This window comes from Nipponia nippon, unplaced genomic scaffold (genome assembly GCF_047370975.1).
Source record: "Nipponia nippon isolate SJK-2023a ecotype South Korea unplaced genomic scaffold, ASM4737097v1 scaffold_7, whole genome shotgun sequence".
Lineage (NCBI taxonomy): Eukaryota > Metazoa > Chordata > Aves > Pelecaniformes > Threskiornithidae > Nipponia > Nipponia nippon.
The window spans coordinates 10,034,541-10,047,115 of NW_028262391.1; the positions used below are offsets into that span (position 1 = coordinate 10,034,541).

At 43.1% G+C, this 12,575-nt stretch overlaps 1 protein-coding gene across 7 annotated transcripts in view; it reads right to left on the reverse strand.

Moving 5' to 3' along the window:
• The window catches only part of MED12L (mediator complex subunit 12L), a 177,710-nt gene that overhangs the window by 3,250 nt on the left and 161,885 nt on the right, over positions 1–12,575 (reverse strand). For 6 of the 7 annotated variants that reach the window (XM_087740803.1, XM_087740804.1, XM_087740802.1 and 3 more), the window contains 6 exons: positions 9,977–10,066; positions 9,098–9,318; positions 6,967–7,123; positions 6,027–6,107; positions 1,888–1,969; positions 1,015–1,443 (listed from right to left, as the gene is read on the reverse strand). In XM_087740803.1, the coding sequence (XP_087596929.1) occupies positions 1,391–1,443; positions 1,888–1,969; positions 6,027–6,107; positions 6,967–7,123; positions 9,098–9,318; positions 9,977–10,066 (684 nt within the window). In that variant the 3' untranslated portion in view covers positions 1,015–1,390. Of the gene's footprint in view, positions 1–369; positions 592–1,014; positions 1,444–1,887; positions 1,970–6,026; positions 6,108–6,966; positions 7,124–9,097; positions 9,319–9,976; positions 10,067–12,575 lie in introns of those variants that run through there. The other variant, XR_015700795.1, reaches the window with a different exon arrangement.

Here is a 12,575-nt window from a genome sequence, read left to right on the forward strand (position 1 = left end):
ATACACCTAAAAACTCTTTGTATGGTAAATGAAGCAAGTTGAGTTAATACAAAACAGGGAAAAAATATTCCTACATATGTTTTAAATGCCCTGCATGCTCCACTTTCAAAATGAATGCATTAAAAAAAAAATCATATAGTCTAACTCCTAAATTACATAAAATAGTAATAAATTTATTCTGTTTCTTCAATTCTGATATGAGCAAAATTATGACATATTTGAACAGGTTTGAATAATAATGATTTGTTTGCAGTAATTTTGATTTATCATTTACTTGTGGTTTTGCACTCAGCTGATAATACATAATGCATTACATTGCTGAAACTCGCACAGCCATCAAGACTCAAACCCGGAATTTGGGACACTTACCATGCAGCACTGGCAGCAGACACGGGTAACAGGAACAACTCATTTGGGGCCACTTCAGTACAAAGAGCTGTCAGCTACGGCAGCGCTGAAACCGCAGGAAGGACTTTGGTGGCTTTCCCACCCTCGCTTTGTGAGAGCCGGTAGGAGGTTTGTTACTGAAGGCACCAAGTGAGAGACGGAGATTCGTCTCCTGTGAGGCTTTTCCAGGGCTTTGAGATTTCCCTACATGAGTGGAGCAAAACCATTTTGACTGTTCAATCCGTGTTACTACGTTGTGCGCTCCTTTAGAACTGATCACTAGTGAACTTTATATTAAAAAGACCAAATATGAAACAGTGCTACTTGTAGTAGGTTTATTAACGTTACATTGTGGCTTTTAATATAAACTTTAAGAAGTTCTAATACAAGCAATAAACCCACTTCAGCACCTTCTTACCACAATGAGAGCAAGAGAAAATTGGTACTTTAAACAAAGAACTTTATAAAGTGCATATGAAAATTACAGTCAAATAAACACAATTGAAATTGATGCTTGTTCTACCAACAAAGAAAGAGGTGAACATTTTAATGAACAAATTAACTTCTATGCCAAAATCAGAAGTGCCTTTCAGTTCAGTAGTTTGGTCCAGTGCAGTTCTTTTTAAAAAAAAAAAAAAAAATCAACAAAGAAAGCCCAAAAACCAAAGAAGTGTTTCCCACAAATAAATAAATCCAGCATTCTTTGTCCTCTTTAAAAGTAACAGGACCTAAAAAGCACCAAATTCGTAAAATCTGCAATAACATTCTTCAAATAGGCCCACAAGTCCATACACTTAAATCTAGTTAAACACAAAAAAAATTCCCCAAACCCAAAATACCCACCTTGTTACATATTCACATCAACTGCAGCACAAAAAATAATTATTGAAATAATAAGAGAAGAAAACTAAAGTTTGCTTTTTAGCAATAACTAGTGCATTGAATTTTGAATGTTCTGTTCTTCAGTGCAAACGTAACATGACGTCTCCCTTCCATCTCTGATTTAGAAGTGTGAAGGATGCCCGTACTGGTTCACTCCTTGTTGTGGTTGGTTACCTGGTTGATAAAGCAAAGGGAGTGTGTGTGCCTCATGGCTGTACTCCACAGAAATACAGAAAAATACCTGTATTTCACGCAGCAGTAGCAAACAACAGTCAGTACATTCCCTTCTATACTTATCTAACGCACGCAAGAGGTGCTAATTTCCTCGGGGCTTTCCCTGCGGTAGGACTGTAGAAGTGAGGGGAGAAAACACACAGCAAATTGTGACTGGGCCACCAGCCCAGTGACTCGGGCTTCTCTGGAGACCAACAGAAATCCGTGGGATGCACCAGCACCAGAATTTTGGTATTGCATCACTTCTGGGATGGGTAACGAGCTGTCAGTCGGTAAATTACTTACATGTATATATGGCAGCATTTAAATAGGCAGAACACCTCCAGAAAGATAATTCCATGTTCAAATATATATTTATGTACATCTACGTGCACACACACTTACTAGAGAGCTGCTTCTGGAGCTGCCTGACCAGCGCCGCTGTCTGTTGTTGCTGCTGTGTCTGTTGTAAGCCTTGCCTTGGAAACTGCAAAAGAAACGTGACGGATGAAAGAACCCCGCACAGCGCGAGCGCCGCGTCAAGTAACTGCAGAAGTGTTGGGCTTGTGCTGCCCCGTTCCCTGCGGACAGAGCCGGTGGAGGGGACAGCAGAAGGCAGGCAGGCGTGCCTCCACCGCAGATCCCAACCAGATTTTAACAGCACAGTAAGGACACATGGAGCACACTTATGGCGTACAGAACATTTGTTCTCTTCATTCCCTGAAATCTCACGCATTTCCAGTTGTCTTACGAGAATCACATGTGTCCAGCCAGACACAAGGGACAGAAGCAGTCTCTGTCCTTTCCACCTCTGGAGAGGCCAGTATTCATCCTGCAAGTCACTCTACGCAGCTTTACTCTCTGCATGGTTCAAAAACAAGGCAAGTCAAAACTGCAAATCAGAATTAACGGCCTTTTTAGCATTTTAAAACACGCACGTGTGGTTGAAGCATAATAGTTGAAAGAAGCTGGTTGAAGCATAATGGTTGAAAGAAGCTCCTTGAAAATTATTTTTCCCACTTTGGATAAAATGAAGGATGAGCACAAAGCAGATGTTCATTGTGCTGCACGCCTGCTGCAGGGTTGTAGCTGCACACTCAATTCTTGGCTCCAGTGGAAGGGGAGACGGATCAGTGCCCAGCCCCCCGGGCCAGCTCCTCCACTGAGCAAAATAACCATCGTTCTGATCCTTACCCTAAGCCCACAGGAGTCGGGACAAGGCCCTTCCAGTCCATGGCATTAGGCATAATGGGATTAGACACAAAAAGCTTCCACAGAAATCTGCTGTTAATGAATTAAATCGTGACTTCAGTCACTTTGAAAGTACCCTGGGTGTAAATGCATTGACTTTCACAAATTTGCACCCTATTTATACTTGCATGAAAGCAGAATTTAGTCTTTAATTGGTCTATCTGACAGCATGCATTATTGCCTACCTATCTGACCCATGAAGTCTATTTTTCAAGTAAAGACGGGCAGGAGAACAAGCACCGCTTTGCTTTCCACGCTTCTGGCTGTCAATCGGAAGAAAATAATTCTCTAGTAACAACTTTTATTGATCATCTACCTGTATGTCAGAGTACTGAATATATTGCACACCACACTACTGAATGATGAGAGACAGACCTGACACAGACCGTCCGTGTGTCTGCCATTGGGATGGATACTTCTGGAGCCAAAGTCTGCATATACAAGAAGCATTTCTTCCCTTGGAAAATGCGTCACCCGCATGAAAGAAAAACGTCTGCGCACCAGCCACCTCAGACTCCCGAGGACAGAGAGCTGACGGCACAACTCCCTCACACTTCCCTACTCCTGGGAGGGAAATCGTGATGAATGAGGTACCGGTACGCTAGCAAGCACAAACCGAACCGAGCCTTCACCGTTTACTGTCTGTCTTATCCTCAGGGCCTCTGAGCTCTCTAGATCTCTTTCCTAAGTCCTGGAGTTTTCCTTCTCATTAGATTTGGTGAAAATGCATGTGCCTCTAAGTGATTTTTTGTGCTTCTGCACAAGGATACACAATACACCTGACCAGTTTGAAAACCTGATGTGCTGAATAAAAATGGAGTTATTCAATACTCTAATAACATCATATGCGCTACAGAAAACGCCCACGCTTTGTTTCAGTGAAACCTTTTGCTTACTGAAGAGAGTTTCAGTGTTTTACAAGACTTCAGCACCTTTTCCCTTTCTGGAACCAAATCCCTCACTTAAAATACATTGTGTAATCTTCTGGCTAACAGTCCTTAGTAAATGCTGAGTTCAGTCAAAAGCATTAACCACACCAGGGTTTCTTGGGGACGTGAAAGCAACACACAGAAAGCTTTCCCCTGTGCCAAGTGCTGGAAGAGGAGCCTGCAGCTGGGCAGGTGCTCTGTCTCTGTGACAGTCTTTCACAGGCAGTTTTTCAAGATATAAACACTATTATGAAAAACGCAAAAATGGATGAAAATCATCTTTTGGTAGCTATCAGGTAAACACCTTTCATTTATCCTTACTCTTGCACTTACAAGCCGCCTCCAAGTTTCTCTATCAGATCACGTTGATGAATGCTTTTAAACTCAGAAGCTAGCAATTTCAGCATTGCTGTATTTTCTCCATTTTTGTATAGCAAATTTTTTCTAGTTATCCTCAACTACCTTAAATATGTCTGAAAAAACTGCCCAAATACAGGAAACAAGCATAATGACATTGTAAATTCAGTGGACGTGTCCATAAAAATTGGTAGTGATAGCGATTTGGTAAAATCCTACATTAAGCTATAAAGGGCTGCAATTCAGCATAAAGGAATGTCTCAAACCCAATTTTTTTTGTACAGTTGTCTTCATGCAGCTGTTTTATGACTAACGATTTCATTTAAAAGGCTCTTCAAAGAATAAAACTCATTTTTTCCCCAGTATGGTAGCAGTACAACCTAAAAATCAAAGGCCTGAAGTCACTAACCGTCACTTGTGACAAGACTTAAGGCAGGGACTGGAGTTTGGCAGTGGTGGAGCTGCCAGCGTCTGCAGCCGACGCCAGAGGGAGCGGAGGGAGCGCGGACGCTCGCACAAACACAGCACAAGCACAGGAAGGCGGAGAAATGCCAACCATCAGCACCTTACATTTCCAAGTGAATGCTTTCCTTAGTGTTGCAGCAAAAACTAGTCCACAAGTAGCCTCAGTCGTATATGTTATCGTGCTTTCACTTCAAAATATTACAAAGACAGAAAAATCCACCAATTTATATGAAGCAGCAGCAACTACAGATTTCTCATCAAGTTTTTAAAGTTAGCAAGGGCTATCTATTCATTATTACTATGATATATTGATTGGGATAAACACTGCTAAAAACACATCGCACAGCAAGCATCAACAGAAAAAATTGATTCCTGCAGCAGTAAGGTGTTAATTTACCTTAGCTTGCTGCTTTGAGACTACTAAATGGCATCTTTAAACCCCCAGAAAAAAAGATCCCTGACTTTCAGTGAGGCTTACAGCACTTGGTTCTGTATCAGATTTTCAAAATAGTCATTTATTTATGCTGCACTAGGAGTAAGACTGAGAATGACTTTAAAGCATCTCATTTCCCCCCCGCCCTTTGGATTCACATAGAGAGATTTAAGGCAGTTAGTCTGGGCAGTCTTATTTTACCGGTGATGGAAAAAGAGATGTACAGAATTTGAAAAGCACCGGTACCCATTTTGAAACTATATCCCGCAGTAATTCGCAAAAGAACTGCTATGGGTGGTTATTTGTATTGTTTGGGATATTAACCATTAGTTTTAAATCAATACCGCTAAGTGTAGTTTCAAAAAGATATGCTGAAATGAAGCATTTGAACTTTTCCTACACACATACAAATCTTTTTTCAGCTAAAACAACGTGTCATCGTTGGCCCAAATTTGGTATCAGTTTTGACTAAACTGGTGAATGAACCATGGCAGCGCAGGAGGCAGCGTGCACTGCAGCCCCAGCAGGACCATCTTTGAACAGCAAACTGAAATGCGCTGCTGCAGAGGCGCCGGGGGCTGAGCAGGGCAGTACACCAGCCCTCCTTGCCAAGGCCTGCGTTCAAAGCCGCGCTTGCCTCCCCATCAGAGGTCAGCAGGCGCGGTCCCCTCCAGGGACACCTCAGCGCATGCGTAACCCACCTCTTGCCACGTGTTGCCAAGATGGACACATTCATGCGGTCTTCTGTGGACAGATGCAGTCTTCCTCTGCCCACGGTCGGAGCCAGCCAGGAGCTACCCGGATGCGCTAGCAGGCTGCAGAGCCCCAGCTAATACGCTCTGTTATCACAGCTGCAACTTGTGGCCAGCTCAGAGCGCGGGTATAAGGAGCCCGTTGCCGCTGGCGCTGGGCATGTGCTCGTAGGGCATTCAGAGCGGCGGAGGTATGGCACTGCAGGCGCCATGGGGTCAGCACCGGCAGGCAGATGTTGGCACGGGGAAGCTTACACAAACCCTCTCTGCCACGCTGCCCGTCTCCATAAGTGACAAAACCCACCCTGTCACTACCCTCGCATCTGCCCAAAATACCCAGCAGTCACTTCTGCTTACCAAAGGCTGCTGTGGTTGCACGGGCTGGAGACCAAGCGCCTGCTGCTGCCCCTGCTGCTGCCCCTGCTGCTGCTGCTGCAACTGAAAGAAGATGGGCATTGAAACAAGTGACACGACACGCACACTGCCTTGGGGAATGACTACGAGCCAAGCAATATGGCTTCTCATGACTGATGTCCAGCATAGGATCTGGGCTCGCTTACAGCATTGGTTACTGAAGGCCCCATTTGGGAGATACGCCTCACAGCTCTCCACTTTCATCGTCAGCCACACCAAGGCTGACAAGGAGCACTGTTAATAGATGAAAAAATACTCGAAAGCTGGTATATTTAGTTTACTACAACATCAAAATATTTAGATAAAATACATTATCGTTCGACAAGAACTGGCACAGATAACTATCGCATTAAAATGAAAACATGAAAATAATTCCAACCATCAAAGGGCCATGGGAAGGATTTTTAATGTAATTTACTTCCCCTGTGCCAAGCCCTACATATTTAGCTGATAAACTGATACTTACCTCCAAATAAAAAATTTATCATCAAATCAGAATATAGGAAATAGGCCAGACAGGAAGCAAGCCCTTCGATTCAACCCCAGTATATGTTATAAGGCCAGACAGGGGAGAGCACAACCACTGCTTTTGTCTCCGCACACTCAGCTAGGCCGTTCTCAAATTTACCTTCTCCAGAGGCATTCTACCATCTTGAAAAATGAAAGTACTGAATTTTACATTTATGTCCAGAGCTCTCTTCTGGAAATCCCAAAGGTAAACACTGAATTATTGCACTTGAGTAAAAGCAGTTCAGGTTTATAGCACCAGGCTCTGCTGCTTTAGACTTGAATACACATGCAAGCGAGTGTGTAACGCCATCACCTGATACAGGGATGTTTATACTGAAATATCCCTGGCCTCTAGCGCAGCTGAGTCCCTCACCTGGAAGAGTCTCTGCTGTCGCATCTGCTGCTGTCTCTGTCTCATTGGCTCCGGAGGCAGCTGTACTGAGTTCAGGGTCGGATGAGGACCTGCGGTCGATGCACTGTCCAGTCCCCCTCCAACCAGTGAATTTGGCTGCAAAGGCTGATGGCTCAATCTGATTGGGGAAAAAAAATAACGGATTATACTTCATTTTTATAGACAGAGCACAAGTTAGTCTAGGAGTACTCAACTATAACCTGCGACATTAGACTTCCATAGATTTAGGAGACATTATGTTTTACAGGAAGCATATATTTCCAAATATGAAATGTTTGAAAAATGTTCCATAATAGAAGCCGTACCATACTATTGCCCAGTAACTGATGTAGGTAATAACACGTTCCTCTAAACAAGAACAGATCCAAGCATTCAATTCTTGCTTTATTAGGAAGAGTGATGAGTTTCTACATTTCAAGCAAGAATTCCACATAAGCACTAAAACAAACTCCCAACAAAAACTTCTTATAGGTACATTACCAGGAATTTAAAACTGATTATAAAGACTTTTTACTTTCTAAAATACTGAAAAAACATACCAAGCAAGAAATACTTTCTTAGGATGTTATGGGAGTAATTAACATTGACAAAGCAGAAAGATATACATGGGGAAAACATGTTAGCTAGCTTATAATTTAGACTAGCTGTTTAAAACTCAGCAAAGACAAGGCGATTCAGGTTAGCAGCCTTATTCCTAATGCAAGGCACCCTGTAGGTTTTCGTACAAGGCTGTCAACCAAGTTAAGGCCAAAAAGAGGTGCAAACATACCCCAAATTGATATCTCTCAAGATATCCAGGCTTGCAAGAATTTAAAACTTAAGGAACCAGTGATTGTTGCAGAATATATGGTAACGTTCACAATTCCAGAAACACTGATTTCATTAAAAATAACAAGAGTTGAGAGTGAGTTGCATAGCTGCAAACATACATGACACTTTCATGTTCTGCTTACAACAAACAATTGATAAGCAAGTCATTTAAGTACACTTGAACTTAGCATCTAAAGGAGGTTTTAGTTTTGGGATCAAATTAGAGGTGAAGCAGAGAAAGAAGAATATCTTTACTTGGTAAGAGAGCTCATCAGGAGTACTCCAGGGTGAATTACATGGGATGAGCAAGACAGGACTGAAGCTCTGCTGACGAGCCAGACCACCTTGTGATGACCGACATCTACGTACTCTGCTGTTTCAGTGACTCTGCGACCTGCACACGGGGAGCGCGCTGCGCTGCACGGGTACTCCATCACAGCTACGGCTGGACAGTGCCTACAGAGGCAGACCCTGCAAATTTTGACTGTTTTTTTTTTTTTCCCTCCACCCTCTCTTTAACTTAAGCCTGTGTTTTTTGGGAGTCACTCTGCTGAACACGTCTATTTGAAGTGGAAATTAAAAGCAGCAACATTTCTGACTCAGTTAAGAGCAGAGTTGGACTGTTAGTTGGACTATGCTAGACTGTTAGAAAAAAAATCTGATTCAAGACAGTCATTGGAAACTTCAGTTTTCCACTCTGCTTACTCTGCAAAACTCCCTTTTACAGATTTCTTTCCTGCTTCATCTGCCTTCTGTTTCATTACATTTCTTTACCAATGAATTTTTCCTGTTTCTTATAGGCACTGCAACTGAGCTGTACTTCCAAAGCGAAGTCAATTTAGTCTATTCAAGCTTAAGCAAAATTCATTTGTCTATTGCTAGTTAAACTACCAAGTTGGTCTTGTGTTTTCTTCACTACAGACTCTTTGGTAAACCTGGAATATTTATTGTTTAATACCACACACGTGTTTGCATAATATGGATACCATACCTGTGTGTACTGAAATAGATTCCAACAGCCGTCTTTAAATGAATTTTTATGTTCTACGAACACACAGGACAACTGGCTACAACGTGTGCCAAGACCAACTTAAAATAAAAATTAAATGGGGGAAAAAGTAGGGGGTAAGTTGGAGAGAAAGGCATATTTATTGCTAATTAGACCCAGCGTTAACCTCATTTTGATTAATACACTTTATTTTAAATAAAGCTTTAGATCTCTAAACAAAGGTGCCATTAAAATTCTGCAATGTCACCAGCTATGAGAACTGCAGAAGCTCACCGCTGAGTGCCTGTCAAAGGCTGGATGTAGGCAGCAGCCTGCTGTTGAATATATCCACTGGGCTGCTGTTGCATCTGCCGCAGCCTCTCCATCAGCGTGGGGCTGGAATGAGCTGCTGTGTACGCACGAGGGTTGTAGCTGGGGGAAAGCACTACGCCACCAGGCTGCTGCTGCTGCAAAGGCATCTGAGTGCTGTACATCGTGTATCCGTGAGGCATGCTCTGCAGGGAAAGTGGACAGAAGAGTAACTTCACCGTGCCCATATTTAAATTAGCTGAACTATAAAAGAAAGAGATGGTCTTCATCAAAGAGCCAAAGCCTGGACAACCGCAGGCGAGTCAGTGAGACGCAGTGCTGTACCCACACACCAACCTGTGAGTCCCCCACACCGGCTGTACCCCACTTCGCTTTGCAAGTTCAGGCAGCTGCAGTGTGGTCACACACAGCAGGATGGAGCTTGCACCGTGCCACCCTTCCCCAAAAGGCACTGAGCGAGAGCAGGGCTCTGCTCCACAGCTCCACCTCTCTCTTTTCTTTGTTCCCTCCCCCTCCAAAATCCCAAGTACCAGAGTGACCATGACATAATAAAGAGTTACTGGTATCACTATCTCACCGAAAATTGGCCAAATTTCAGGCTTAATGCTGAAGTATGCTTGTCTTTACCAGCAACAACATTAGGAAAAACTGGGAAGTGACCACGTTAAAAACGTTTACGAGCTACAGCACACAGAGACCACAAGCATCCTCGAAGGAGGCCTCACCGTTACCCTAGGCCACATGCACAAGGCACGTCCCAAGCACAGAGAAGCAAGCTGCGAGGTAAAGGAGCTCTGTTTAAAAACATTTTTATGTAGATATTCCATGGGAGTAGTGCAGTACCTGTGCTTGCTGTAACCCTGGGTACTGTGGAAGCTGAGATGGGGGTCGAACTTGAGAAGTGAAAATAGCAGCTTGGTCCATCGGCTGACCCTGAAAGACACATCACCCATCAGATAGGGCCTCCACACCCCAAACAAGTCCAGTTCTGGACACAAACCCCACCAAGCTGTGTCCGAAAGAGTCATGGAGAGACTTGACCATTTCCTTCAAGACAGCACTGTTGCTCGGTGCTAAACTGCTGAACTGTATTTACTCATAAGCAGATGGAAGAACTGACTTTTGTTTGATTTCTGACACTACTGCAACAATACAGCAGTGAAGAAACAGCCACTTACTGAACAGAGGTCTTGCAGACACCCTTTAAAATGGGGCTTTGCAAAGGATTAGGAAAAAAATATTCTAGCTGTCTTGAAGACAGTACATTAAATGATACAGGAAGCTTAGAGTAAATGCTCATCTCTAGTATAAATACACAGCTGGTATCTTTCTCAGGCTACCTGATTACTAGCTTTCCCCCAGATGAAGCAGGCAAAATGCTGATTAGCAAATTTTATGATGACATACAAAAAACCAGTATGATAAATGAGTAACACAAGCATCTCCAGCTCCCAACCAGTACAGCTTGGAAACACAGTCCGTATTTGTGATCAGCAGACAGCCTAGTTTGTTCATTTCAAATTGCCTCTATATTTATGCCCAATTAATGGCAAATCATTTAAAGATTTCAACTATAGCTGCATTAGTATGTTTTGAAGCACCAGAGAAGAGGAAAAAATAAAACGTTAGACTTAATTTCAGGACCAAGATTGTAAAAAACTGGCGAATGAGAATTTGCCAAGGATACAATCAAGTCTGTGTATTTTCTGTGCAATTGTGATGCTGCACAGCTGCACTTCATAATTTTAAAAACCATTCTACTCAAAAAAGCTCAGTGGCAGACATGAGCTGGAAGCAGTCATGCTCCTGTAGCTGCCCAGTTTACCACAAAACCAAACACAAAATCCAAGTCCTCCAACAAAGTCTTTGCCATTTTAATCAGGATATCCTTACAGAGATGTATTATAAATTTAAGGCTAAAAGTGACTTTGATAACACACTGCAAGCAGCAACATTACAATCAGGGCTACCCAGTGGAAAAGAAAATCTCACATGGGATAAAATACTGAAGCACCATTGGAACTCTCCTTCTTTATCTGCTCCCATCCCTTTAGTAGTAACTGTACCAAACGTTAACAAGTCTGTAAGCACAACCGGCAGTCCGGCAGTTCAGCTGTTATTTTGGATTGGGATTAAAAGTATGTGCGTCCTCATCAACAGACCTCGGAAACAAGCAGAGCTACCTATTGTGAACAGGAATTCCTCAGGGAAGCAGTACGGTAGCGGGAAAGTGTTCCAGCTTCAACTGATCCAGCCCAAGAGACATGAACTGCTGCGACCAGGGTGGATTAACTGCCCTGTGCTTTGGGCAGAGAACAGACAGAAGAGGTCAAGGACAAGACACAAAACCAGGGACAAAGCTACCACAGGGTGCCACAGGATTGTCACACACTCGTTTTTCATACCTTCCTTTCTTTTAAAAGCAAACGAACAAAAAAAAGACTGACCTAGCTAGGGTCTGTGCCAGCCTCTGGGACCACTGCTAAAGGGTCACTGAGATGCAGACAAGACAGCAGGGAGCTCTGATGCCATAAGCTACACTAAGGAGGCAGAAGCCATGCTAAGGATTTGTTTTAAAAGCAAGCCAATATCTCATGGAAAATTCTGAAAAACAAATTAGGCGGTACAGGAGGTGTGAACAGAGTAACACCTATCGGTCCGGACAAAAGTTCAGACAAAATTAATTTTATCTGGAAAAATATCTCCAAAATCAGACGGGGAGCTCTAAAACATCAACCTGATAGGCGAGAAGCTGAAACACTGAACAGAACATACATCTCACGGACGGGATGCACATAAACCAGATGTCAGCCAAGTACAGGGGGAAGGTACTCAAGTACTTAAGATTTTTCTTTTTTTTAAACAGAGGCAAAAGAAGAAAAACAAAAAAAGAATAATAATTTCTCTGAGCAAATTGCTTCTGAAACTTTTTCATAAGGTGCCAACCACAGGATAGATAAAGATGTAACTTGAAGTCACCCAAAGGTGAAATCTGGTAAAATCATGACTGATTTCTAGAAAAAATGGTGCCTTAAGCTATTCCCTGCAGTAATACAAACCACCTCGTGGGTTCTGCTGAAGCTGGTCTGTAGAGTGGTGCTCCATGTGTTATCCTTTTGTTTCTCTCAGCGACAGCTAACCTGGTGTGTCCAAAAGTAAAATTTGTCCACTCATGCCCACGCAGTGTCAACAGTGTCCCTCCAAAGTCAGTGGAAGTTATATCAATGGAAATTAGATTAGGCCCTAATTCTGTCAGAAAATACTAAATAAGCAGCTGCATGATCCCAGCAATACACAGTGGGCAGAAAGCCACAAGTGAGTTTTGTCCACCGATCTTTTCCCTGCCATTTAAAGCGCACGCAAAGCAGCGGAGCTGGCAGGGCGTGAGACTCAAGAGCAGCACGCCCGTGCTGAAGGCACCACTGCCCAGGCCAGGCAAGCA